General features: G+C 34.8%; 1 protein-coding gene across 1 annotated transcript in view; it reads left to right on the forward strand.

The window, feature by feature from the left end:
• LOC112457093 overlaps nt 1–25670 on the forward strand; it is a 91592-nt gene extending 65922 nt beyond the window's left edge. The window contains exon 3 of the mRNA XM_025019977.1: nt 24188–25670. Coding sequence (XP_024875745.1) covers nt 24188–24268 — 81 coding nt within the window. The 3' untranslated portion in view covers nt 24269–25670. The remainder of the gene's footprint in view (nt 1–24187) is intronic.
• The last annotated feature ends 2268 nt before the right edge of the window (nt 25671–27938 follow it).

The following is a 27938-nucleotide window of genomic DNA, read 5'->3' on the forward strand; positions in this document are numbered from 1 at the left end:
AGAGAAAGATATGTTTTTTAATGAATTGTTAAAAAAAACATGTTAATTTAACTTATTCTTTGTTCGGAGGCGAGAATATGTTAGTCCAAAGTATCCAGTGAAATTTTGTCACGTGAAATTCAGGTCAAGTAATAAAATTAAACTTATAGTCAAAAGTATAAATGCAAAATTCCGTAGGCAAAACTCAAAATAAAGTGGCTCTGGGAATATAATAATATAATTAGCACCTATGTGTAGCAATATGCAAAATATAAGAAATAAGTTGTAAAATGAATGAAATTAGAACTTACATAGATGTAAAGAAACAAAAAAAGAATGTGTGTTATAAAGTTTGTTACATATGATTATAAAGTTTGTTGGGAAGAAATAGCGAAAAATACAACTCGTTCATTCCGCGCAATCTGGCCGTCATTTCTAGAATCCTCGAGCAAGCGTAGCGATATGGGAGCGCATGGATAAAAGAACATCCTTATCTTTTCACGAAACGCGAGCGATCCTTTGCGAAAACGGGTTTCAGGAAGGACGTCGTGTAGCGAGGCAAGTTACCTCGCGCGAAGGGTGCTTTTGCGAGCTCACGTCGTCATAAACCCACGTTGCTAACTGCATTACGAGATTTTACGCGACAAAAAAACTCGCCCTTTAACATCGCCCCTCTCTCCCGGATCGCGTGGACAGTCACATTAAATCCCGCGATTTTTTACCGTGCCGACATGTTCCAACAAGTCGAGCCCTTCTGCATACGCCGGAGGTAACTCCTTCGTGTATTACGCGCTGCACGAAGTGACATATTCTTATGAGCTATGTACCTCGTTAACCCTTAAATACATGCATTTTTATGTTATCGGAACAAACTACGGGGGCTGTCGTATCCCCGTTGCATTAAAGTTTAATGAGAAATCCTGAGAGCTCTTCCCTAGCAAGAATTTTCGCAACTTTTTTAATTGCAACGTTAAATATCGTTGCAACTAATAGAGAAAGGATTAAGATATTAAAATTGATACTGGCTTCCACGGCGACTGTTCATCTGCATAAGAGGCCACGTTGATTAAAGGTTACCGTTATTGTCACATCTCTCGAAAATTTCGCGCGTACCGCGAGTAAAGATTTGTTTAAAAAATCCGATAATTTACATGTCAAATGCGTAATAAGTGATTTGCAATTCTCTCTGCTTTACGGTTGCATTCGGTAAATTCAAGAGAGAGAAAGAGAAAGAGCAGAGAGAGAGGTAGATCGAGCTACCAAGCCGATTTCTCTGATAACGAACCGGTCCACTATACACTCTCATCGTTTCTTGTTTCCTATTGCTCTTTCCCTCCCTAAATCCATCCCTTTGTCACGCTCGAAGGGAAACACTTTACAGAGGCCCTTTTCGCCAAGCGAAATTTTGTGGACGTACGTTTCCTAGGCACTTCCGGCTTCCTCGCATATATACTACACGCAATGTATATGTATGTACACATGCACGGCGCGTGCATGTACATACGCGATGCACCGTCCGTAAATTCGCAAGCAGAACTGGCTTTGTGGAGACATGGCCTTTAACTTCTGGTTTTAAGAGGGTACACTTATGTTATGTTTCTCGCAGCCTCGTGACAAATTTACATGTCGAGCAAATGGGATTGTAGACTAGATCGGATTAGAGGTAAAACTTGACTTATTTACCTAAAGTTGCAAACACTGAATACAACGGTAAAGAGCTCTTGTGCTTTCTGCGGTTCAGAAAAAACTTTATAGTATTAATAATATACTATAGTGAATGTGCTTTGTTACTTGCTGCACGCTAGTTATTGATATAGTATTTATGTTATATTATTAAAAAGTACTAACAATATATTAAAACGATATTTTGCTAAAATTTAAAATTATTAGAATTTCGCGATCTCCTCTGTAGTTTTGCAGAAGAATTTAATTTTTGACTATAGTAAGTTAAGAGCTCTCTCTCTCGCGCGCGCGCGCTACGCGGGAACACGATATTCCTTGGAATAATAATACAGCAGATATAGAATACGGTTATAGTACCGTCGGGAGTTACCCGCATAATTACATTCCATTCAACCGGCTTTAAGCCGTGGAAGCTCGCGGAATGTGCGACTCTGTGACGTGCGTGCGCGAGCGCGCTTGGCGATAACGTAAATTTCAGGTAGGCGAGTTGCTGCGAATTAAATCTAACTGAATACCGTAAGCAGATTGGCTCAGGAAGAGTCTAATAATATCTTCTTCGTAAGGCGGAATCCGTATTTAACCACAACGCAGGGAATGTTATTTCATTTTGATGGTTCGCTTCCTCGATTCTGTCGCTTCGAAATAATTTCTGATCATTGAAAAGCATATCTACGTATTCTCTCACTTGTAGTTGTAACCCTTATAACTTATAATATACAAGTAGAATATGTTTAATGTTTATAGAATTTCATTACAATTGTTTAACTCGCGAATCCTCCTTCTGCTTCTATGAACGACGTTGTTTCATCTTTGAAATTAGAAAGCGCGTGATATCGAAAGGGATGAAATCGAAGAGAAGGTGGAGACGTGAAGGAGAAGACGTAAAAGAGGTCTCACTTTGATGTCTCGCTGGTCAAGCCACGAAGCGTCGCGGTTGACCGCCGATATAAAGTTTTATTGCCGAATTCCCTTCGATCCTTTCCAACCCTTCACGCCATCCCCATACCCATCGAAAGTATCCTTCCCGCGTTCCCGTAATCCTCAAAAGTTCGCCATCGTGTTCTCCCGTTTCTTCCTTTTGACTATCTAGTTTTCAGAGAGAGAGAGAGAGAGAGAGAGAGAGAGAGAGAGAGAGCACGGGGTAAAGCGATAAGGTTGAATGCGCATTGTGTCGCGAGTCGGCGATTGTACAGGCATGAGGATAGCCAGCTGAAAGGAGAAGCGTGGCATTGTTACGGGTGACAAGACGTACGAAGGAAAAGAGCAAGCGAGGATCGAAAAAGAATAACACGTCGCCAGCATCAGACATCCTGGACGCGTATCTTGCGACTTCTTGATCCCACGCACCCCTTTAGAAACATCCGCGGTATCAATTGCATCCACAGAAAATGCAATTAAAATTGTTTGCGGATCATATTCGGGAAAATCTAATAATACATGACAAATCTAATAATATAATAAATAGTAAACTATGCAAATTTAGCAACTGTCTCATCACTTCTCATTTTCGCAAAAGCTTCAAATCTGTATTAAAAAAATATACAAAAGACATTTTACAAATAACGTAGTAAAAATTACCAAGCAGATTGGTAAATTTTGAAAAATTATTGAAATTTCCTAGATATATTTTAGTAAAATTAATCAAACATATTTGATATTTTAATGTAATAGATATTAATATTTTTTAATATGGTGGATATTAATCAGAACAGCTCGCATAAAATTCTTAATGGTACATGTCCCACAACTACCATGATTTCAGGGTTAAGAGAAAATTCTCTCCGTGTATTGTTATAAATATAATTTTCTAACTTTTTCATATAAAAGAATATTTATTGAACTTATCAAATAACACAACATGTAGTAAAAGAAAATATAATAGAAAAATGAAATATTCTACTAAACGCTATTATAAACATAAAATATCAATATAAAGAAAAAAGAAATTATATTATGTTAGTAATAATAACGATATTTTGACGTTTACTGAAGTTGTTATTGGGATTTTATTAATTATAGTTATAACTTTTGCGGAATTGCCGTACGATTCCTTCAATATAACGCGATTTTAATTTGCACGAACTCCGAAGCCGTGAATTTATGAGGACGATGAAACAAACGGCGATGTATCGTCTAAAGTCTAAACTTTTTTATTAAACAACTTCTGTATTCCCCCAAATAACATCGACCAACGCGAACACTGATCGTAAATGTTCTGCGTTGGTATCGAAGCCCTCCGATGTAATTTTTATGGAACTTTCTAACACGTTCGAGTATCTTTTAATTAATTGATAAACAACACATAAAAACAACTTAAAAAGCAAGTATTATGATGGAAATAAGTGAAGCACTAATAGTGATTTTGCAGATATATGAGCAGATTACCTACATGAGCAGATTGCAATATTCGGTATTAATTATAATATCATTAATTTAATTATAATTTAATAATGATTGTATTCATAACTCTTTTAATAGAGCACAAATGGTAATCGCATTAATATATATTAGTTCAATTCTAAAACTGTTTATATTTGTACGTAGAAAGACCCATCTAGACCATCACTTCCTATTGTTTTAATGCAACATTAATATTTAAAAATTGTGGATCTCTCAAAGTAATAGAAATTTATTTTTAAAAACCGTAAAATATAATTGCTCATCATCAATGTGCTAATACTGCTAATATCGGTTTAGCCAAAAGAATCTGCTTCGATCATTCTCTTTCTCGTATGCACCTTGTCTTATCTGAAGAATTTAGATGCAAGTATCGACGAAAGAATATCGATTGTTTCGAAGGCAAGCGAAGACAGACGTAGCCACCAAGGGACGCGACCGGAATCCTTGAGACATCCTCGACGCCATCTTGTCCCTTTTTCTCTTCCGATCGCGCCACCCGCTGATTACTTATTCTGTTCGCGTATCCCGGATAATGGAGCCAAATTATAACCCTCTGGGATTACGTTATCTATCTATCCGCGATATCGAGGACTTAGCCCGACCTTCAACCCTCACCCTTTAGCTCGACTGAAAAATTTATTATTGGCCTATCCCCTTGGTGGTAAAAAAAGATGTCGAGTTGAGCCCGGGAAGAAAAAAGGTTTCCTTCGACTTGGAAGATTCTCGTGATCCTCGGTGCTTCTTTAGATTAAATCTTCGGGATATTTAATTTAAGATGCCCCCGCCGATAGAGGACCATATTCCAGAACGAGCCATCGTTTTCTTTATCAAAGAATATCCGATGAAAAACAGAAGCAAGGCTTTCCATTTCTTTCAGAACTATTGAGATAATATTACATGTATGTATATATGAGATATTAATTAGTATGAGGCTCTCTCATTCTCATGTTTAATGACTTCTAATAATTATCTTAATAATACATGTATATAAGCGCTAGTTTCGAGATAATTTTGTTCCTTTCAATATCAATCCTCTGGAAAACTTATTTTTCTTAAAAATTTGACAGAGTTACAAGTATACCGCTAATTCTCAGCATAATAATATATGTACTTTGTATAACCAAAACAATGGAAAAAATTGCACCATCAGTTTTGCGCTTTTTTTTCTTTTCCCCTTCTCTCACAGTTTTTTCCTCTTTTCCTCCCTTTCTCTTTCTCTTCAAGACGTAAGCAACTAATTTTTTAGTACATTGTCAGAAATAAGAACAGGAGAGATTTGTCATTAAATATTCATGAAGCACAAATCGCCACCAAGAACAAGTAATCGGGTCAAAAGTTCGGTTTCATCCAAACTACGGAAATACGCGTGAGTCGTAACTAATTTTAAGACGAAATTATCGACATCTTAAATTATTTTCTATCGCAAACATGTAATAAATATTCAATTTCCGTATATAAAAGTTCCGTACCACTTATTGTCAGACAAACTTTTGCGTAGATTCAATAAACTTTTGATTTGTTCGAAATCATTACTTGTAGATTTAAAATTCTGATTAAAAAGTGATTATTTATATCGTGCGTACTACTAAATATTATAAATAAATGTATGTATAACGACATTGTTATAAAATATTATAAAGATCATCTTTTTTATTTGACATTTCAAAAGTGAGAAAACTATATCGACCATATAAATTGCTTTTTGTTAAAAAAATTTTGTAACTTTTTTGAAAACTTTTACATTAAATAATAGAAAGTAACTATTAAAAATAATCATGAAAATCAAATCCCGACAAAAATGTGTCACTAAAGAAAGATATTTATACTACTTCCTAAAAAAAGGCTTAAAACTATGCGACTGCCTGTGTATCTATTATCAGTCAATTAATAACATCAGCAATAGAGAAGACTGACATCGATTGTAGGACTTCTCAACATGGCTGATCGAGCGACGGATTCGTCAATCAAGCGAAGGGTCGCGTAAATTATAATCGACAGTGGCTTCAAATTGACTCGCGTAATTATGGAAATCAGGCGTTGCGTCGCGTTGCGACGATGCATGCCGCGCCTAACAGCCAAATGTCATTCCAATCGAACGGTCTTGACAAATCGCGATTTCCGCTTAGAAATATCCGGACGGCATCAATTTACATCGATCGACTGATCCATCGCTAATGTGAGTGACGGCAAAGTCGTCTACATCGCGAGCCTCTTCTTTTCGTTTGTCGGCATAAAACAATCAAGAGAATTCTAAGGGTTCATTGACCTCTTTCTCTCAGAAAGAAGAGTTTTGTTTGCTAAAAAATAAACTTGTTTCATGAATGTTTTATAATCTGCTTTGCTTATAATGATATATGTTGATAAAAATATTTATGAATATATTCAAGAATTGCTGATGAGATCCTTTAATTAGAGATAAACATATTATTTTTTAATAATTGTTTTAATAATTTAGAAAATTTATTTTTATTTTTTAATTATATAAATGTATAATATGCTTTTTTTACTTAGTCTCGAATTTATTTAGGTTTCTTTCAGAAATACTTTCTAAACCTTTTTGCAGTTTTTGACAGTTAAAATATTACGGACTATCATTATCCCGTTCATTTATTTAAATATTTTTTCATTTATTTAAATATTAAATGTAAACATTTATTCTTCGAATAAAAAAACGCTTTTAATTTTCTATATTAAAAATATATTTTCTTCCCAGTCGGATCGTTTTCAATTTTGGCGATGTTTGCCAAGTCTCACTCCCCATGAAAGGACGACGCTTTCAACGCGTTGAAATAATGCGCGAGAGAGAATCGCGCGGACATTGCTGGCCATATCGACCGCTTTGGTTAAAAGTTACAGCAGATGCTCGGCGGTGATGAATAATTTTCAGAATCTGTCCGGCTCCCGGCGAAAGCTCCGTCCTTTCTTTTTGGTTTCGTCGGACAATCCCCCCTTCCCCACCTTTGTTCTTCTATCGCGCGCTCTCATTATGTACCCGCGGGCACAATTCTTCCGCTCTGCTTTCTACCGCTTTGCACCATCCATCCTTTCTTCATCAATATTTTTTTCTTATTCTATTTCTTTCCTTGGACGAATCACCCATTCTCTTGACTGAAATGCGCGATCAATATTTGTTTCCAAGAATAAGCTTAAAGGAAGCTAGAGATACGATAACTAGTAAATTTAAAAAATCTCAACTTTTAATAGAAAACCAAATTAGTTGGAATAATAATTTGTTTTTAGATGGATAAAATCACATTTTTACTAACCAAAAATATATTTCAATTAATTATTATTATTATTATTACATATAAAGCATATTTATCTTTAAATAACCGCTTTTATTTAGCAATACTATGATCATAATAAATTCTAAAAGAGATAAGCTGATACAAAATAATTGCCAATTTCAAAGATGCGGAAAGATATTAGTAATGCAATTCATTTTAGTTTAGTAGTTACTTCGTTAAATAATAAAAAATAATTTCTCTCTCTCTCTCTCTCAGCTAAAAGAAATTAAACTTGACATAATGCAATAAAATTTCTATATAATTTTTTATTAATATGATAATTTACAATATTTTTCTAAATATTTTAAAGAGATTAATAAATCGTCAAGTTCAATAGACTGTAATGCTTTGTCATATCATAAATAAAAAATCTTTTTAAAGATAAGAAATGCCATAGTGAATTAATAACCTAGATATTGATTTCCCGATCATCGTGTGCGGAGGAATAAATTTAGCAAACGGAAGTAAGATGCGGTGGAGACCGAAAGATTACTGGCGATTCTTCAGCATTAAAGCGAATGCGCATTCCCTCGATCTTCGATACGATTCTAGATCTTTTCTGGATCCTCACGAACCGCCGACTCCTCGTCGACATTTCCGAAATCCTGGCTATCCTTACGGCTAACAGCAACGAGAAACAGTCGAACTTTTACCGTCGGCCATACATAATTCAGGAGTACCGTTCGTAGCCGCGAGGAAGAAGGGTTGGGAAGTCAGAAGTAGATGATATGAGAAGCGGAGGAGGAGATAGAGAGAGCTGGAAGACACCTTGCTTTCTTGCAAAATAGAAGCAACAGCCAAGTGGGATCGTGTATCTACTCGTTGCAAAAGAAAAACAAGGAAAGAAAAAGAGAGACGGAAAGGAGGACAGAGACAGGATATCGATTTCGAATGCCTCAGTGGCGTAACTTTCTAGGCGAAAACTGACATTCAAATGGAGAAAGAACCAAAGCTTTCTTAGAATTTTATGAGATGTTTTATGTCAGCTTGATAAAGATTCAATATCGCGCTAAACTTTCAAAATTTTTCCTGTTTAAACACTATATATATACATCAACTTTCTTACCCTATCTGGAAATATATAAAAATTCTAATGATTAGCGAGTAGCCGATAAAGTATACTTAATTTCTTTTAACATATATCTATAAGATATCTTTTTATTTATCTATTTTTAATTATTTTATTCTATTTATATTTTCTCGATTTCTCTTATCATATAAAATCATTCCTAAAAGTTAAATTAATATTTTAATGGTAACGTAAATATTTTAATGGTTCTCTCATATTTATTTTCAACTTTTGATGTATCTGTCTGTAATTTTTTTGTGAAGATTCTATGGGCATGGACTCAGATCGCATGCGATACATTCCTGACAAGTTCATCCTGTTCATTCCACCAGGTCGAGAGCGAGACTCAATTCAGAGGAGGGAAAGAGGGGAGAGGGCAGTAGCCGGGTCAGGAAGCAGCGGGAAAGTCTCATTTATCGCCGGATCCGTGGGTCGTGCCGGTTTGTCTCAGTATTTCTTCGGGGGTAGTTTGAGAGCGGGCTATAACAGACCTCCGGAGTTGTACTGGCGGCATAGACGCCGGGAATACCGGGGATGGGGATAGTAGAAGCAATTCACTCTAGCGTGGCAGAAATATCGGTTGTATATATCGCAAATATCTCATCGTGCTTTCCTATCCATTTTTTTGGTCTCCCTGAACGTCCCTGAATTTCCGTCGAAAAGAAAAGCACTTTGAGACAATGGAACTATCTCGTTCTTACGTCGCTCCTATCTAAGACCCATCTATCATATTCTCTCGTTACCTTCAAAGTATTACGCTATATTCGATATCGCGCAGGAAAAATGGTGATTTAAGTCATATCTGTGTAATTTTTCACACATATAATTTACACAAAATCATTTTTTCTTCAAAAAATAAAAGTATTATCGCGACGTGCTCAACTTTCATGAGAATTTGTGTGTAGATGAAAACACTGCATATGATTGAAGGATGCAAACTTCCGAGAAAAGTAAACCTTGCAACCCTCCATCATATGCAAAACACTATGCATATATAAATTTACATGAAAATTGGACACCTCGTGATCATCATAAGCCTTCCTGGTGCGATATTGCGTATGAACGCTATACAATAATGTAGTTCGTTGAAGTCATCTTCAAACTCACCCCTATGTAATTATGCATAAAAAATGACTTTCTAAACGTTTTATATTATTCAAAATATATCCAAAAATTTTTAATTAGTAACTAATTCGCTTGAAATAAGGACGACTTAAGAAACATTTTCTAAATAATTCCTAAGAAAAACTTTCATCTGAAGTTTTATTGTTTATTTCTTAAAGATTAATTCCATATTTCAAACATTTTCAACATAGATTTTAAAGCAACTTAAGTGTCTTTCGCAAATTCATCGATAACGTTTTAAAAGTTGCGTGAAAACTTCTGAAAAATCCAGAAGAAATTAACCATAAATTTTTCCATATTATTTAAACAAATCCGCATATAAATTGTATTTCTCTTAATATCTTTCCGCAAGCACATTTAGAGAATGGCCTACAAAAACGCTGAGGAAGGCAGACGCGAGATCTAAAGGATCATAGCTTTGTATATATGTTATCGGTTAGGAAACCCCCTCCGCGAAGGGATCGAAGGCAAAGATGAGGTCGGTTTCGGCCCATGCAATATGTATTGACGCGCAATATTCTATTGGCGTTTTATTGTTATGCCCCCTACCCTTTCATGTCTCGAGCCATCCCCGGTCCTTCGAAAAAGTTCTGCAGGAAACATTTTGCTGTTGTCCTTGAAGCGTGGCTTTATTTTTATGCGTCGCAAGGCGGAAGTGAGCAAGACAAGAAGGAAGATTTCCAAATGGTCGGGGAGGATGAGTTTGACCTCGTAATTTTCGTCGGGATTTCGCCGGGGACACTTTAGATCGTTCTCCTATCCCGTCGTCTGGCTTCCTGTCCTCACCCGTTTCTTTACTTCTTTCTCCGCCCGTCATTACCACAAGTATCAGAAAAAGATCATCCACTGGGAACACCCAGGCTACCCGAAAACAGATTTACTTTATGAAAACCGGCGACGCATATTACGGAGCGTCCGTTTCCGATGAGACGACAATACGCGACGACACGATGATTCCGCGGTAGGATACGCGTCATTTCCTTAACTGTCCCCCCAGGAGTGGTCGATGCACTCCGCAGATGGTATTCGCTCGGGAGTCGTGTGTAAGCAAAACGTAATTGTAATTGCGTATTATAGGTATAAGCATTTAAACGGAGATAGAAATACAGCGTGTGAAGGTATACGACGAGCTAATGGTGAAATTATCGCTGTAGTCAACTTTGTACTTCTCATCTAAGAATCTGAACTTGTGAAAATCGCCGAAACTCTCGAAACTTGGCTCTCTTCTAAATGAATATTGCGATAACCGGCGTGCTGCCGGGACATGTCTTCGGGGAATCGGGTACCCAGACGATATTCAACAACATCGTAACCATGTGCTACGGATTAAGATTACACTTTTAGAGATGATTAAAATCTATCGCACTTGCTATATTGCAAAATTTATTTTCATAATTTATGTGTTATTCAATTGTGTTATTCATTATATCATATTGTTCAATGGCTGAGTTTGATATTAAAGAACGCAAAGAATTGAAATAATAATCAATCTTTTTTAATCTGAAATAGCTGATGTCGTTTTTGTTGCTCATCGTAAAAAGTAATAAGCTAATTAAACAAAATGATATACTTTTTATAATAACATCTGGTAAGCTTCAATGTGTGATCTAATTTTTATAACAATAATTACAATATCGCAATTAATTCAACGGTTCTGTAATAAATAATCCTAATAACTTAATTTTAATAATAACTGGCATAAATAATTATTTAGGAATAATGAGATGTTTATCATTTGCTCTCTAAATCTGAGAGCAAATGATAAACATCTCATTATTCCTAAATAATTATTTATGCCAGTTATTATTAAAATATTATTATAGTTATTATTAAAGTATGCCACTTCAGTGACCTTTCACTGATTCAGATTTAGAGAGTGCCTTTTTAATTTTAAACTTTATACTTAGCTTACTGTAATAACATAAATTTATCATGTAATTAAAATTTAACGCTACGATATTTCAAGAATTAGCTAAATAAAAAGATTAGTCTCCAATTATATAAGCTACTTTTTGTGCAACAGTTCTTTGATCGAGAAATCTCTCCGATTCACTAATTGCCTCGAAAATGAGAATGAGAATAGCTCTCGGGATCTTTAACAATAGTGCAGCTAATCTTCGACCTCGTTCAAAGTTCATTATTTTAATTGGAATTCTCGAGTCGAAGATTTTCCTCAGAGTTGAAAACAATTGTGCTAAAAAAAGAAAAGGTAAAACATAATTTATTGTTATAAAACTTCGTTGCGCGAGTTAAATTTATTCAAATTTATTTCTTCAATCGATGACAAAATTCTACTACGTATTATCATTTTTTAATACTTAAGTTTTAATATCTATTTTTTTTTCAATACTTCATTTTCTAATATTCAAATCTATATACGTATAATTTTTAACTCTAATAGAATTGTTTTTTTTTTTTAAATTAATTTTTATTAATTAATTTACATTGTATCAAAAATCTTTTATTAATGTCACCCATTATATTTCAGCAAAATCTCTATTAAGTCTTAATTATTAAAATATTTCCATTTTTCAATACATTGAATAGTGCAAAAAAGTATGGTGTTGAATAAAATTCTCATTAAAGAAGGATCTATCTGAATAAATCAAAGAAACCGTACGTAAAAGTATTTCGAGCAACTCAAGACTTATTCAAGCCTTAAAAAAGTTCGAAATCGAGCTGTCCGCGAGTCTGTCTGATGGATTACGGTACAGACGTAGAAATTTAATTCGAATGCTCGCTCGTCGACAACAGAGATGGAAGTGAGAGGCAGAGCAATTATCGTTAGCGGCTCTCGGCGGCTTCTTGTTACCGAAATTAATTCAATTGCTTCAGCCGTCCTCGGCCGTTGTAGCGATGAGTTTTCGGCCGATTACAACAACAGAGCTTATCTACATATCGGTCTGCTGGCCGATGCATGTACCAGATGGTGTATTGACCTGCTTATATCTTTATGAAATGCTGTGACGCATATACAATGCTGCTGGAAATTGCTCGAAATCTTTCGAACAACTTCTGAAATTCATAATACCCTCTTTGTTCATCAAAAGGTTGAAATAACAGTATCGAAAGATTCGAATATTTCAGTATATATATATATATATAATATATATAAAATATTATAATATAATTTAATATAAACTTAATTTATATATAGAATAGCTTGTCAATAATTACTTTTCAAAGAAAATCACTAATTGATATAAAAAACGATAAGTTTATCGTGCAGCTGTCTTTCAGTAGTTTTTTTGTGTTCGCCTTTTTTATTGGAAATTGCAGCCTACCAAAAAATACACTACTAATTAAATTACGAGCTTTGTGTTCGTGAATTCGGAACTGACAAATTTTCGGATCGACTCTTCTTCGGATTCCAATTAAATTTCGCGGCTGAAGCTTGTCTGCGGGGATCGATGCGTTGAGCAAATCCTTTTTTTCTCGCGTCAATTAAAACCTGTCCAGCGCGCTTTAAAAAGTCCATACCATTCCCTTTCTCTGTTTCTGCTTCGACTTCAACTTCGGTTTAGTTTGGCACAAATTTATAAAAATCAACTTAAATTAAAATAATAACGAAATTGATGGAACTTTCTTATTGAATTTTGCTCTCATTAATCATTTTTGTATAAAATATAAACACATACAAAAAAATTAATTTTCTTATGAAAATATATAATTTAGAAATTTGCACTTTTTATGAACCTGCCCTCTCTAATGCTGTTCTAATTTTGTATATGAATTTTAAAATAAATAATATAACAATAATCAATTAAATAATATTAACGCTGTGTATACTAACAATATCCAAATTTACCTAAATGTAAATAAATAAAAAAATAAATAAATAAAAAGTAACTACGCTCGTATAAATTAAAAATTAAATAGAAAAAACAAAGCTAATAAACGAGCATTAACGAGACTCAGTGAAGTCGAAACGTTCCGTCCAATGTATATATACCTATTGATTATATGTTTTTAAACATCTTTTAATGCTCGTTTATTGGCCTTGTTTTTTCTATTTAATTACCTAAATGTATTACTAATCTATTGTAATCTATGTAATCTATGTAATCTATTTAATTACCTAAATTTTATAACCCTATATAGTAAAATTAGATATAAAAATATCACATATATGTATATATATATATATATATATATATATATATATATATATATATAAATAATTCAAAATCAAATAAACCCCCATTCTGAAGGGGCATTATAGAAGGATATTTAAATTTTTTCTTTTGAAATGTAAAGTGTTTCGCTCGCATCATCCATCGCGGTTCTCTCCTGATGGTAGCAAAGGTAGGTGAGGGGTGATCGAGGGACATATCTTGGGAAAATTGACGAGGCGCGTCCACAATCACACCAGGGATCGTACATACGCCGAATAGCAAGTTTAACTTTGCGCTGTTGGCGCGACGGAAGATTTCGCTTGAGCATTCCGACTGTGTCTGTCCGCGTTTCTCTCCCCCTTAGATCGAGAAATCGAATTCCGGTTGAGTACACGACCTTATACTCCTCTATATCCCGCTTGCCGTCTACGCCCCCCTTGTTGCCAACGCGATTTCCGCGAAAACCCCATCAACTACCACCGCGTCGCATCCACCTCCATCTTCCACCTTTTCCTACTGCAACTCCTACTGATTTAGCGAAAAGAGCGAGATGCCAGTTCGCGATGTGCTTATTCACGGTGCATACTGATTTCTGTGTATGTCTTTTGCGCTTCTTTCTGTTAACCGATTTCTTTCGAGCGAAGTGACAATTTTTTACTTTGAAAGGTTGACTCTCGTGAAACGTTATTACTCTATGTAGATGTCTTATGCAAATTGTTATCAATAAATCAAAGATTTATTTTTTAACAAATAATTTTATATTTTGTGGTTACAGATAAAAAAATTGTTAAATTTATCTATCGGTGTTCTTCATGCATCCGGAGTTTTGTAGAAATAAAAATTTATAGAGAACATCAGAATCTAGAATTCTAACAATAAGTGGAAAAGAAAGTTATTTGTCAGACAAAGGCTACGGTCAACGTGACGCTACAAATGCTTTGGAGCGTTCTTCTTCTCTTTCTTTCTTCATTGAAAGAAAAGAGAAGAGGAATGCTTCGAAGCATCTGTAGCGTCACGTTGACCGTAGCCAAAGTTACGCTACGTAATGATGATTTTGCATGCACAGTACATTCTTTCGCGCAGTCATGTTTTTCAATTTCTCTCGACTTTTTCGATCGCTCTTTCGTTCGAGCTAAGATATTCGCAGAATTTATCCCCTTTGTTCTTCTCCTGCGCTCATCTGCTCTTCATAAATTACCTATCGAAAATTGAGTCTGTTTGACCTGGGCCAATCTCTCTCTCGGCCTTCTTAGTCTCCAGTTTAAATGATAATGGCCGGAGTATACACGAGGGACGTTTAAATCCTGCCGCGCTGCTTTCCATAAATAATTACGATAGAAATGGAGCGAATTCCCCAGTGATTCGGACCGGAACAAGTTTTATTTCTCGATCATCCGGATCGGCGAGGAGTTCTTGCATATTTTCTATGCACGTCTTCTGACGAATAATTGAACGGCCGCTCTCTCCCTATCCAGGAAAGTTCAAAGAAATAGAGTAGCACCCTCGAGGTGCTTCCTAACGCTGATTAACGACGGGCTCGTAATTTCTTCCTCGTAGTCGGCGTCCACATTGCGTTTTAATCGAGCTTAATGGAGTTCTTCAGATCCGTGTGTTGCATAATGTCCGAGCGTTATAAATTGAATATGATAAGACGTTGCTTCGAATATTGTTTCTTAATTACGCGTTAATTAAACAACTTACATTATCTATAATTTCGAAGAAAATATTATTTCAAAGGGAAGAATTGTTTCATAGAAATTTTCTGTGTAATTCTTCTATTTGTACATATAAATGATATATTTTATAATTATTTATGATAATATTAGTGGAGTAGCCCCGGACATTATTGAAATTCAAATATCCCGCCGTATGGTTATTGTTTAAACATTCTAATATGCCCTTCTGCGTATCTCGACATATGCAGAATGTTTAAACAATGACCATAGATACGCGGGATGCTTGAATTTCAATAATGTCCGGGCCTATCCACTGTTCGGGGCTACCCCTCGTTCCCCTAATTAAAATTATAAAAAAGAAAAGGCTACGTATATAAAGATAATAAATTATATAATTAATATTATAAATAAATACACGTATTTTAACGTTAATTTAATGTATACTATATAAATATTATATTAGAATAGAGATATAATAATTTATTAAAAATAAATAGTTGTAATATAAGTTGTCAGTCTGTAATATCAAGAAAAGAATTTTACCTACGTACCAAGTTTCGTAGAAAACTTGAAATCTTCGAAACTCAGGTTACCTAGTCGCAGTATAAAAGTGACGATCTGTCTCACTCTTTTGCGGAACGTGAAATATTTTCTATTGCGAAAGCTTCTGCGAAATATGCGCGCGCGCAAGAGCAGAGTACTGCCAAGAAGATTTTGCACGTCTCAAGCATGCATCTTGTTTTTCTTCTCTCTTTTCATCAAGTCTTTCACTTCACTTCCACGTAAATATGGATTGCAACGACTGTAGACTTAAAATAGATATAGAAACAACTGTTCTCACGCACGAAAGTGCTATACTAAAAACAAAGAGGACGCCAAGATTCTAGAAACATAAAATCGTAGATGTGTTGTGCGATTAATAATATAATACAAAGTCTTAGAAATATTTTTCTTTCAGCTCAAAAACTTTTTCGATTTACTTTAAAGTAAATTTTTTGCTCTGCAAATTTTGATTGATAATTATTTATGCCGTAATTTTTCAATAGTCGACATTAAATATGTTCTAATAAAATCCTCTTAAAACTATAGATAAAGAATAGAATGTTGCTAACCAAAAACTTTACAATTTTAATCATATAAAATTATTAATCATTATAAGGGAAACGCATCAATAATCAGTCAAGACTGAATCTTGATTGCCTATGCCTATAATATTATTTTTGAATAAATTTTTACAATTCTTCACCTTGGCAAACCACGCGCCGTTACTTTAGAACATAAAATTAATAATAATACGTTATAAAACGCGGATTTACGTAAAGCCGATTGTGGACCGAACGATCTCCTTCAATATAATATTATTTCAATAAAAAATATATATTCCTACATGGATAAACAGCTGATAAGAAGCGAAAGCCGAAGTTATCCGGATAAAACAAGAGTAACGAGAGCACCACTTCGCCGACTGCAAAAACTGCCGGGAAACATTTGCGAGGTCGACCGTGTGCGTGCATTTAGATTGCAAAGATGCTGGATAGAGATGAGAATAATGTCACATAACAAAAACGAACGTGTTTCATCGTAATACATGGTTCACGAACGACTAAGTTTGGATATTCAATTGAAAACTTTATCTTCAGAAGCTTTATCTTCTTTTTGTTAAATTTAACAAAATTATAAAAAATTGATATTGACAGTAATACATAAAGCGCCAAAGCTAGCAAGCTGCATTTTATCGATCTTAATTAATTATATTAACTTATTAATAAAATAATGTTTTTAAATGCTTTTTTAATTATTGGAAAATAATTTTTTCATTCAAAATACACAAGTGGATTTTTATTGGATACATTGCTCAATAGTTTTGCAATATTTTAATAGGAAAATACTGCTGCGATATTCCAGGACATTCACGGAACCTTGCCGTTGTTGCACTTGTGTGGAGAGATGCTTAGAGGGTCGTCGTATATTCTCGCGTTACAAGCACGAAATACAACGTAACCGATCCTGCCGCGAGCATGTAAGATATACATACGGTACGGCTAACCAACGCAACTATTCACGATTTAATTGGTATCAGTTACGCCTTAACCATGTTGTGGATTATAGGCGATGTGCGATGTATTTTAGGTCGATTCGTTTAGCAGGTTGATGAACTACCTTTAACCCTTACGTCTCGATGTTACAAGCTTTGAACCAAAAGATAATAAATTTCTACACGCGAGAAGCATGTACTTATCAATCTGAAGAAGAGAAGATTCTTTCACGATAACTGTTACAGTTTACTAGTATATTATATGTATTAATTAAATACAAATAATAAAAATGTAAGACATAAATATATAATCACTTTCGTTGTCTTGTTAGTAAAAATATATCTTATACCCATTTAGAAAAGAAAATAATGATTTTAGTAAGTTACTTTTATTTCTTACGTTATTCTTGCATGACTCTTGATTAAGGATTAAAAGAAGATTAGAAAATTGATAACGAGAAAAATTTAATACTCAAGAATCCGTCATCCGTTCCTTCTCTTAATAAAGTTAATCGAAAATAAATCGAAAATACAAAAGTATACTTTCGCGTCCACTTGCACACTTTCACGAGCGATGGAAAAATAAGCGAAGTTCTCTTGAGAGATCACAGTTGTTTTCTTAACTACGTTATGAAATACAACAGAATGATTATTTTCCCAGCAGGATATCATTTTCTGTTCGGATATAACTTGGATTATATCGGGCAAATATTTGCGCCAGAAAACCGAAGAAAGCTTTGTTCAGGTTTCCTTTTTTTTCTAGTCGATTAGTTTCTCCTTATACTCGCACCGACTTTTCGGCATCCGTCATCCCGTATAAATCCCCTTCGCGAACAGTCTTTTTCGATTTCTTCTCACGTTTGTTTCCTCATCTAGTTTAATGCAATTTCACTCGATTCGTATTCGAAGAGAGAAAGTAGAAGCGGGAATTCATAAAAAATAGACCAACACAAATTGATGCCATATAAGTGATATTAAATAAACCACGCGGAATCTCGCAAAAGCAAGAGTTTAAATATAAAAGCATAACTGTGGTATTGTTGCATAATGTAAAGCACATTACTATCCTTTTAGAAAGAGAACGAGAAAGAGTACATTTATCTTATACAGTTATTATATATCTTATTCCGTTGAATATTTTATGTTTCGTATCTTGTCGTTGACAGAATGACTTAAAGACGATAGCGAGATACCCCGACTGGGGAATCAGTATAATAAAGGAAGCATACTCGAATGTGTGATACAATCGCGAGGGACGGAGAGATTCAGGAGGATAGGTATAGAAGGATCGCCGGAAGGGAATGGAGAATTCGGTGGTGTAGAAACCGACCGACCGACCGACCGCGACGGGACCACCCTTGCTTTTCCCTCCCCAATACATTGAACCTTCTTTATTTGAGTTACCCAAGCCGATCTTTTCGATCGGATTTTTATCTGGGAAAGGAATGCATAACAGATGCCTGAATCCAGCATTGGAGTGAAATATTATATTAACTTTTGAAAGTATTGTACATGGGAAAGAATTTTTTTATTATTTTTGCTAGAACTGATGTTTGTATAAAAATACATACGCGTATAAAAATCTTCTTTCAAAATTCATTTTTTAAATAAAGATTTGATTTAATGTTTATATCCGTTTCTATATATATTTATACTTATTTCATATTTTTAGACTCGAAGAATTTGCATTAGATAAATATAAATTGCAAAATTTGTAAAAGCGACAGATTCTGAAATACTTTACACAAACATTCATCAGCTTTATGTAAAATGCATTTTCGGGATAAATAATTATATGAAAAATTGGCATTTCGAATAATTGTTCTAGAGCTCAAATTCATACAAAGATAGACAGAATGCTTATTCATATTTCCTTTTACATGTCATTAATTTAAAAAAATGCTATTCTCTTTCGAGTTCAATGCATTATGCAAACTTTAATTTCCGTATTTTATTTCCCTTCGTATCTTTTCATTGCTCGACACAGACAACGGCAATGTGTACCAAGTGTATCGTAACGCGTATATTTATTACGCGAAATAACATTAAACCGGTTTACCGATATAATTAGCATTTCATTGTCATCAAATTACACTTTTCGTAGCGGTAACACAGTGCAATTATACCTCTCACACGTGTTGCGTCGATACGAGATACTCATATCAATTACCCTTTGCTCGACCGACAACCGTGAGTGTGTGCGTGTGTACACGTTCATCACTTGTCAAGTTTGCAATTAATCGTAATATGATTAATGTCAGGGTTCGCCAGTGCGCTTTGTTAAAATTATAACGTTGTTGCCGCAACAGTAATTAATATAAAGATGTAGAAACAAAAGTAAATTTTTATATAATCTTTACAAGAAGAAAGATATTTACAAATATTTTCCAGAATCTTATTATTAGTTTCCAAATTTTCTCAACTTTTATTCTCAAAAATGTAATATTCAGTAATCAATACGTTCATCTACAAACAACTTGCATTGAAGAAAGTGATTAAATAATTAAAGATAAAATTAAAATTGAACGAAAACAAAGTTATTTAAATAATTTGTTGTTCTTTTTCTTGTTGTTATTTATTAACCTTTATTTTCCCTATCATTTCTTTTATGAGCATCCAATTTTATCGAACTCATAATGTCATGCTTGATGAGCAAAGATAACGAGCAACTCTAGAACTTCGCAAACTTTGTAAAACTGCGTTTCGCAACTACGCTGCGTTCACAATGCGCGAAGATACACATTAATTAATTCAATTATAGATGAGGTCTTTCATACGAGAGAGGGGGCGAGAGAGAGAAGAGGAAGAAGCGTCGCGCAACGCGATATTCTGCAACGGCGGCGCGGCGGTGCAGCGGTATATGCGTGCGCGATTACGACGCGCGCGTATCTACATAAATTAATTGTGTGATACGCATGCGATGCGTAATGGGCCGCACACACCGTGTGCGCGGCCTGCATAATAATTGCGCGTACATAAACCGAGAAGCCCCCCGGATATAACGTTCGAGTATCGTTTGCTTTACCTACAAACGCGCGTTTGCCGACGGTAATCGTTATCTAATGAAACAGTCGGCCGACAAATAGAGTTGGATTGAATTTACTGTTACTACTATACGCGCGACCGGAATTTACCAATAAACGCCTGGAATCAATAAAGCCTATTTAACCGTTATTTTACAGTTTGCGCTGATACTTCAAGCCTGTAATATTTGCAGTCGCGCGAATGTGTGGCTCTCTAACTCGTTAATTGCTTGTGGTTTCCTAACATGTAAATTTTCCCTATTGTTCATGATCATGTATTATCTACAATTGTAGATGATTGACGCTATACAAAGGGTCTCCTAATTATCACATTGTTTCTCTTGTCTATAATTTTTTCCCTAAGTAGTAGTCGCGTTAAGAAATATTTTTCCACTTGACATATCATATATTAAACGATATATACTTATCGTATTGTAAGCCAGATAGAAGAAAGGTTCATCATGAGGATAGAATTGGAAATTTCCATAGTATGCTTCCTGATGGTACCGGAAAATTTCCTGGCCATTTTCTTTTTATTCCCATTGCCTTCGTAATATCATACTTACGCGAGAGGCCAATGATATTTCGCACAGCGGCCATCTCGCCGAGCTCCAGTTTATCTCGTTGAGGTTAAATAAAGAAAAAGAAAGATAAGCGAGAGTCGGAAGAGAAGTGAAACGAGAGATTGAGAGAAAAAGAGACCGGAGGGGGATCCTGAAAAAGGAGAAAAAGTCTACACCGAGAAATTGCGAGAAAACGTGGCAAAGCGGCATAAAAAGATCAGAGTGGAAGGGTGCGTAGAAAAGGAGAGTAGCCTGAAGGGATAAGAATCTCCCCGCAAGCTGGCAAATCGGACTTCCAGCTTTTTGAGCTTTACTGGACAAAGTGAAAAATTCTCTGTGCAGGAATAGGATAAGCCCATAATTCACAAAATCTCTTTTTACGTAACTTCATATTGAAAATAAACTTTACAAATCACAGATCTACCTCGTGATTATACCGAATCCTTCGAGTTATCACTTTTGTTGCGAGGAAACCGCGCTCGTTAGCCAAAAGGATCCCTAAGGATATTTGTTTAAGCACCAAGACCACAGTGTCCCCCACAAATTCCTGTGGAATTTACACCTTCGAGAATTCTCTTATATTTTCATGACTTGTCGCCTGCCAATTTGACATTTTCTTTATCATTTCCCTGAAATTTTGCACCAACTGCAAGATAATCTCTGTTTCCTTATTAATAAATTTATCTTTTCGCAAGATAAGTTCATATTAATAATTTCTATTACATTAAAAATATCAATAATAATGATTAACTGCAATTTCATTGTTATTCTAAAATTAATCATTATAATATATATTCTCAACTTTTAAATAAAGAAAACTAAGATAAAACTACTTATAAAAGTAAAACGATTAACAAAAAGGAAAAAGTGGACTTTGAAAATCAAACGCGATTAGTTAACGTTATGTAACATTGATTTGATAGATACAAGTTATAAATTATATGTTCTGATTCCACTTTGGGCCATCTTCAACGAAGTGGTGACAAATAAATTAAATAATTTCACGCTCTCCGACGAGCATTAGATGAATATCTCAAGATATTCATCGCCGAGTCCACCTGCACCGCTCAGTGGCACCGCTTCGCTGAAGATGACTGAAAGTAGAATCAAAACTTACGGTTCATAATGTATATCGAATTATTAATTAAATGTTACATTAAGCGCATTTGACTGTCAAAGTCCCCTTTTTCCTCGTTACTCATTTTAATTTCAAAATTCTTTAGTTAATTAATTATTTACTTATAAAAAATTAATTTCTTATAAATATTATGAATATTATGAATGAATTAATTTCTTATGAATCTATTTTTCTCCACTCGCGCTATTTACATATGTGTAGATATCGTTATAGATATCTCTGTATAAAAGAAAGCTTATTAATATCTTTTTGCATATACACACAAGAGCAAGATATTAAAATAGAGAACAATTTATTATCTCTCTCCTGCTCGTGCGGCTTACTGTCCGCGTGAGGAAAAAATGAACAACGCCTGAAAAAGGTGAAAAACCGCACGCAGACGTAATTTTAAAGTCCGCGACACGATCCTGAAATAAATGCCGCGGTGCGTCGCATAATTGCCGAGGTGTTACCGCGCCGTAAAAATGGTCGCGTTGCGAGAAACGACCCGTGAACCGAATAAACGACCGCTGTTTCCCATTTCTCGATCGTAAGCGTAGCCCGCGTTTAAACTCAAACTCAACGACGCAAAACTTCCGCTCGGCGGGATATCCTCCCGCGTCACTCAAAAATACACCGCTCGCGGCGCACACAGACCGACTAAACAAACCTTGGGTGTAGATTTATAGACGGGCGACACTCCATTGGGAAATCAACATCGTCTGCGCCTTCAGCGATCTCGCGAAGGAGAGCGAAAACTTTTCTAGTTTTCATTGACGACAGTGCCGCTACGCCAAAAGAAAGATGGATAGAAAGATAGACAGACCATCAGATAGACAGATAGATAAAAAAGAGAAAAAGAAAGAGCGCAAACATGACACTATTTATCGGACTCTTATAGTAAAAAGTAAAAAATATATTTATTTTTATTTTTATTATAATTATACTTGTATTAATTTAACATTTATTTTCCTTCGTTATATGTATAAATATCATATGCATTTAATAATAAATCTACAAGAGATAATGTATTCTCAAAGTAAACATTATCATCCGAAGAGAAGTCGTCAATCGACTTGATCTCATCACCACCTCCGGCTTTAACCAACATTAAACTTTCAAGCTGCCACTACTTCCCATGGGGGATGAAATGTGGCAAACGCGCGCTAGCTGCAATTTAACCACGTGCAACCTTTCGAATTTCCACCTCGCCAAAATGTCGGATGTTTTGCAGCTTTTTTATCTCATTGCTACTGTTTTTTGTCTTCGTGTTTTTATGTAAGTAATGATACAAGAATTTTGGCAGAATTTTGGATTTTCCACCTGGATTTTGTCGTCGAATTTCTCCATTTTTGTCTCATAATCTTGTCAATTTTGTCATAATAATCTTGAAACAAATAATTGGAATATAATAATAAAAAATATTGTGAAAGTTAAGATATCTCTAATAAACTAACTTCAATATCAAAGAAAATGATTGTAGTTGAAAATACTATTAAAATATTTTCAATATTATTGTATAAATTTCAAAATACGTAAAAAAAATTCATTTCACTCGTATGTATAACATAAATTATAGTGCCAATAATTGTTATAAACAATTATAACAATTATAACAGTTATAACTTGTCCATATGTGACGACGTGATAAACGAAAGATAGGAAAAGAAGAGACACAATAATACAACAATAGTATTATAATAGAAGAATCATGGCACTTATTCGCACGTGTGTTTCTTAATTTCAACCCCTAGCGAACATGTCCAATAAATATTATAGCAAAAAGAAAAAAGACAAAAAGAGAAAACGAGACAAATGCAAGAAACATTTATTGCCTAATTTTACCTCCATAAACATGTTATGTTATTCGAATAACATTTCTTGCTGTTTAACGCAAAGAAAAAAAATAGATAAGAAAATATTTGCTACTAAAATTAGCAAATGTTCATATAAAAGTAATAATAAAAGCATCATATTGCTATTAATGTAACTAAAGTCGCAAAAAAATAAATATTATGTTTTAATTCTTATATAGAAATAATTATTATATCATTATATGTATTTTGTTTATACATACAAATATCTTTCAACGTATCGATGTTTTTATATTTGCAGTGTTCAGGTGCAGCTTCGGGCGATTTTTCGGAACGAGTAGCAGCGCTTCTACAATCGTCCTCGACTCAAGACGACTGCTAGTAATGCGCTCTATAACACGTGACGGCCCTTTCTTCCCTGGTCCAGCATGTCGACGAAAGGAAGAAAGAGGAAAGGTATCATTCGAAGGGAGAAATAATCCGACGCGAGCGGCGCGTTCTAAATGATTTTTGTCGAGCTAATCTATAAGCTTTAAAACACGTTCCGAGGCAGCGTCTCTACTTTAGGCTTAAGGCTCACTCTCTTTTTTTTGTGCGGACGATGCTGCAGCATGACGACAGTGGAACATATGGAAATGTCGCAGGCAAAAATTGTCAGAGCCAAACGCGACTTTCACGAGACTTCGCGTGAAATGGAATGGTTCCCTCTCGAGACTCTTTACTTCGTATTATTTTCGTGAGAAAATTATTCCGGTCCTCGCATCGATATTGTTACATGCAAATTAATTTTTAACGCCGCAAATTGTATTTATGCAACGCGATTATAAGCACAGCAAGATTATTGCGTGTAAAAAATTTAATAATTTATTTCTGTGAAAAAAATTACCTATTCTTAAACCAGCAAGATTAAATATGATCAATTTCATAATTTATGTGTTAAACATCAATTCTTTATTTAGAATCATTGCTTATTTTATTTTTATTAGAAGAGGTCTATTTAAAAATCTAAGGGGATTCAACATATAATTGGCAACTTACACTCAGTTCAGAAAAAAAAATGAAGTGATGACCTCGTACTACAAATGCAAACAAATTTCACGGAAATTCCCTTGTAATAGAATTCTATGTGGCCCATGACATAGCTAACACTCGTATCCATGTATCTACAACGTCGAGTAACAAGGTCCACGAGTGAGAGGTGCGCGAGGATAATGTCCGGTCAAAGTTTTCTACCGTTGGAAAAGCGACGAGTGCGTGAATAGTGTGCGTGTGTTTGTCTGTGTGTGTACCCACACCGTGTGTGCGCGGAGAGGTCGGGAAATGTGAGAGATAGTTTCGAAAGCGCGGTGGGTGGGTGTCGGAATGGCGGTGATCTTCCTGGTGAGGGCGCAGGCGTTAAATTTCCAGATAGCCCCGGCAAATAAGTGCCGCGTAGATAAGCGCGGAAAAACCATGCCAACCTGGGGGTTAGGGAAACGGGTAGGGAAAGGGGATACTTACGGATACTGGAAAAAGCGAAAAGAGAGCCACGCCGTGAAAACGGGCGCGATAATGGCGCGGAAATGGTGTCGGCATACGTAGCGAACGAAAAGAAAGAGCGACGCCGAAATTACGAGTCACCCAGTATGGGAGAGGAAGCTCTGTCTAGAATTAGGCAATTAGGATCGTATCCAGGGAAAAATCGGTACGTAATGATTCAAGAAGTTATCATCTCAGAAAGAGAAAGATAATTAGATAATTATACAAATATAGCAGCATTAATTTGAAGAATTAATGTAATAGATAAAAAGATAAAAGAGAAAAATACATTAATTAATCCAAAAAAAATATTAAAAACTCTTCTAATATTTTAAATGTATATAAAATAAGAGGAATTTTATATTTTTTTCCAAAGTAAATTTCTCTACGTTATTTTTTAAGTGAAATTATATTTTGTGCTATTCCCGGTATATCAATTTTTTAATCCTAGATATAATAGGTTCTAATTAAAGTAACTTTCGTTTAAATTTACATCATAATATTATATTAATAATGATTCTAAAAAGTTAATAGAAGAAAGAAGGCAAAATATATATTATGAAATTGCATGACTGGTATGATTTTTTACTATCGTTTAATTTTCTTCGCGACCGTCGGTGTTCTCAATTATACGAATGATTGCGATATTTACAGTGAAGGATGCGTAGCTATTTCACGCTCCCTGTATTGAATCCCGTGCAGCGAGATCTATAAATTGACGCCGTTATACAAACGTTACGTATACATATGTGGAATCATGAATATTCACGCTATGAAAGATATACTGAGGCCCGAACGCTGTGAATATCGATATTCAAGATTACCTAACCGCGAGCGAAGCGTGAAATATTTAGGTCTACGTGCCGAAATGTTCTAAAAACCGCGATAGTATATGCGGCGCATTTGCATGACACGTTTATATTTTATGAGTGGCTTCGACAGATATATCTTAAAGCTTTTGAGGCATCAAAAGCGGAGGGACGCAAATATAATTTACACGGAATTAAGAATTATAAATTTCAAAGTTTGAAAAATATAAGAATGTATTTATAAACTCGCGCACACACACACAAAATTTATTGGAATTATTGGATAATTATAATAAAGATTAATTTATGTTTAATTACGTCAATATAGATATAAATGGATTTTATATTCAAATAGAATAAAATAACATATAAAAATATTATTGTATGCTATAAAATATTCGAAAAGTTATTTATTATTCAAAAAGAAATTTAAAGCTGATTTACGTTATTTCAAGAAATACATTTCTAGAATATCAGAATCGTTTTCACAGAATTGAAATTTATCAAGTGATTATCCAGCCAATTATGACGGATTATATTTTCTTTTTCCACAAATATCACTAATGCTGCAAAGTCCGTGACGAAACGGAATCGCATTATTACTCGGGTAACTCATTCATCATAATTAATCATGTACGTCACAGTCAATCAATATTGCTTTATTGGCTCCGTTACACGGTATGCCACTTGGAATTTCTGTGCAAAAGTGGGTCGCAAGAGCAAAATACGAAAATATCAAGATCATTTAGTTTGCCTTACAGATGAAATCACAAATCTCCGTGATTTCATCCGATAAATTGCCATAATAAGACCGTTACATTTTTAGAAAGCGTGCAAATTATCATCATAATCGTCAATCTCAGCAACGCTGAAAGATAAAAATTTGAAATGCTTAGGCCCGGTTGCATAATTCACTCTTCGTCTCTTTCTAAAGAGAACAGTTACAAAGAGATGAAGAGTGAGTTAAGCTAAGATTAAAGTTATGTGACGTTAATGCTACTGGGCCTTAAAGCATTAATAAACCTTGATGTATATTGCCCGAAAAGTAACCGGTAAACATCTCAAAAAGTAATAAATTCAAATAATATCAATAGTAATAATAATGATCACTCAACGATCTTAAATTCATTTTCGGATTAACTTCAATTGCTAAAATTGTCCAATTTGATTACGTTGAGATATATTTCATTGAGTTATGCGAAAAGCCGAGTAATAGTGGATTTTTTATCAGACGTATGGAATACAGCCGCTACTGACCTATTTGTTCTCTGGCGCTACTTTCCGCTGAGTATCGAATAGCACCATTATTCCCGGGAATATTTTACGAAACGGTACGTCGCGAAGTAGAACTGATCGAGTTTCGATTAAATTCTCGACAATGAAAGGACAACGCTGAAACTGGCGGCGACGGAACGCTCTTTTCCTCTCTCTGTCTGAATGTTCGATTTTCTTCTCGGTGGAAAAATGGAAACGCACACCCACGGCAGACAACGCAAATAAGAATACTAAATGAAGTTTGCTATTCAGCTGCCTAACATTATGTGGTAGCTATAAAATATATATATTATATAACACGATATTGGCTCATTCATTATACTAATTATTCTCGTACTACGTCTACATAAATTTCGATTAAATATTTTACGTCCCTCTAAGTCTAAGTTCACAATTAATCAATTCAATTTGCATATGAATGGATACATGAAGAAAGTATATTGCCTTAAG

Source organism: Temnothorax curvispinosus, unplaced genomic scaffold (genome assembly GCF_003070985.1).
Source record: "Temnothorax curvispinosus isolate PA1 unplaced genomic scaffold, ASM307098v1 QBEX01007504.1, whole genome shotgun sequence".
In the NCBI taxonomy this organism is placed as follows: Eukaryota; Metazoa; Arthropoda; class Insecta; order Hymenoptera; family Formicidae; genus Temnothorax; species Temnothorax curvispinosus.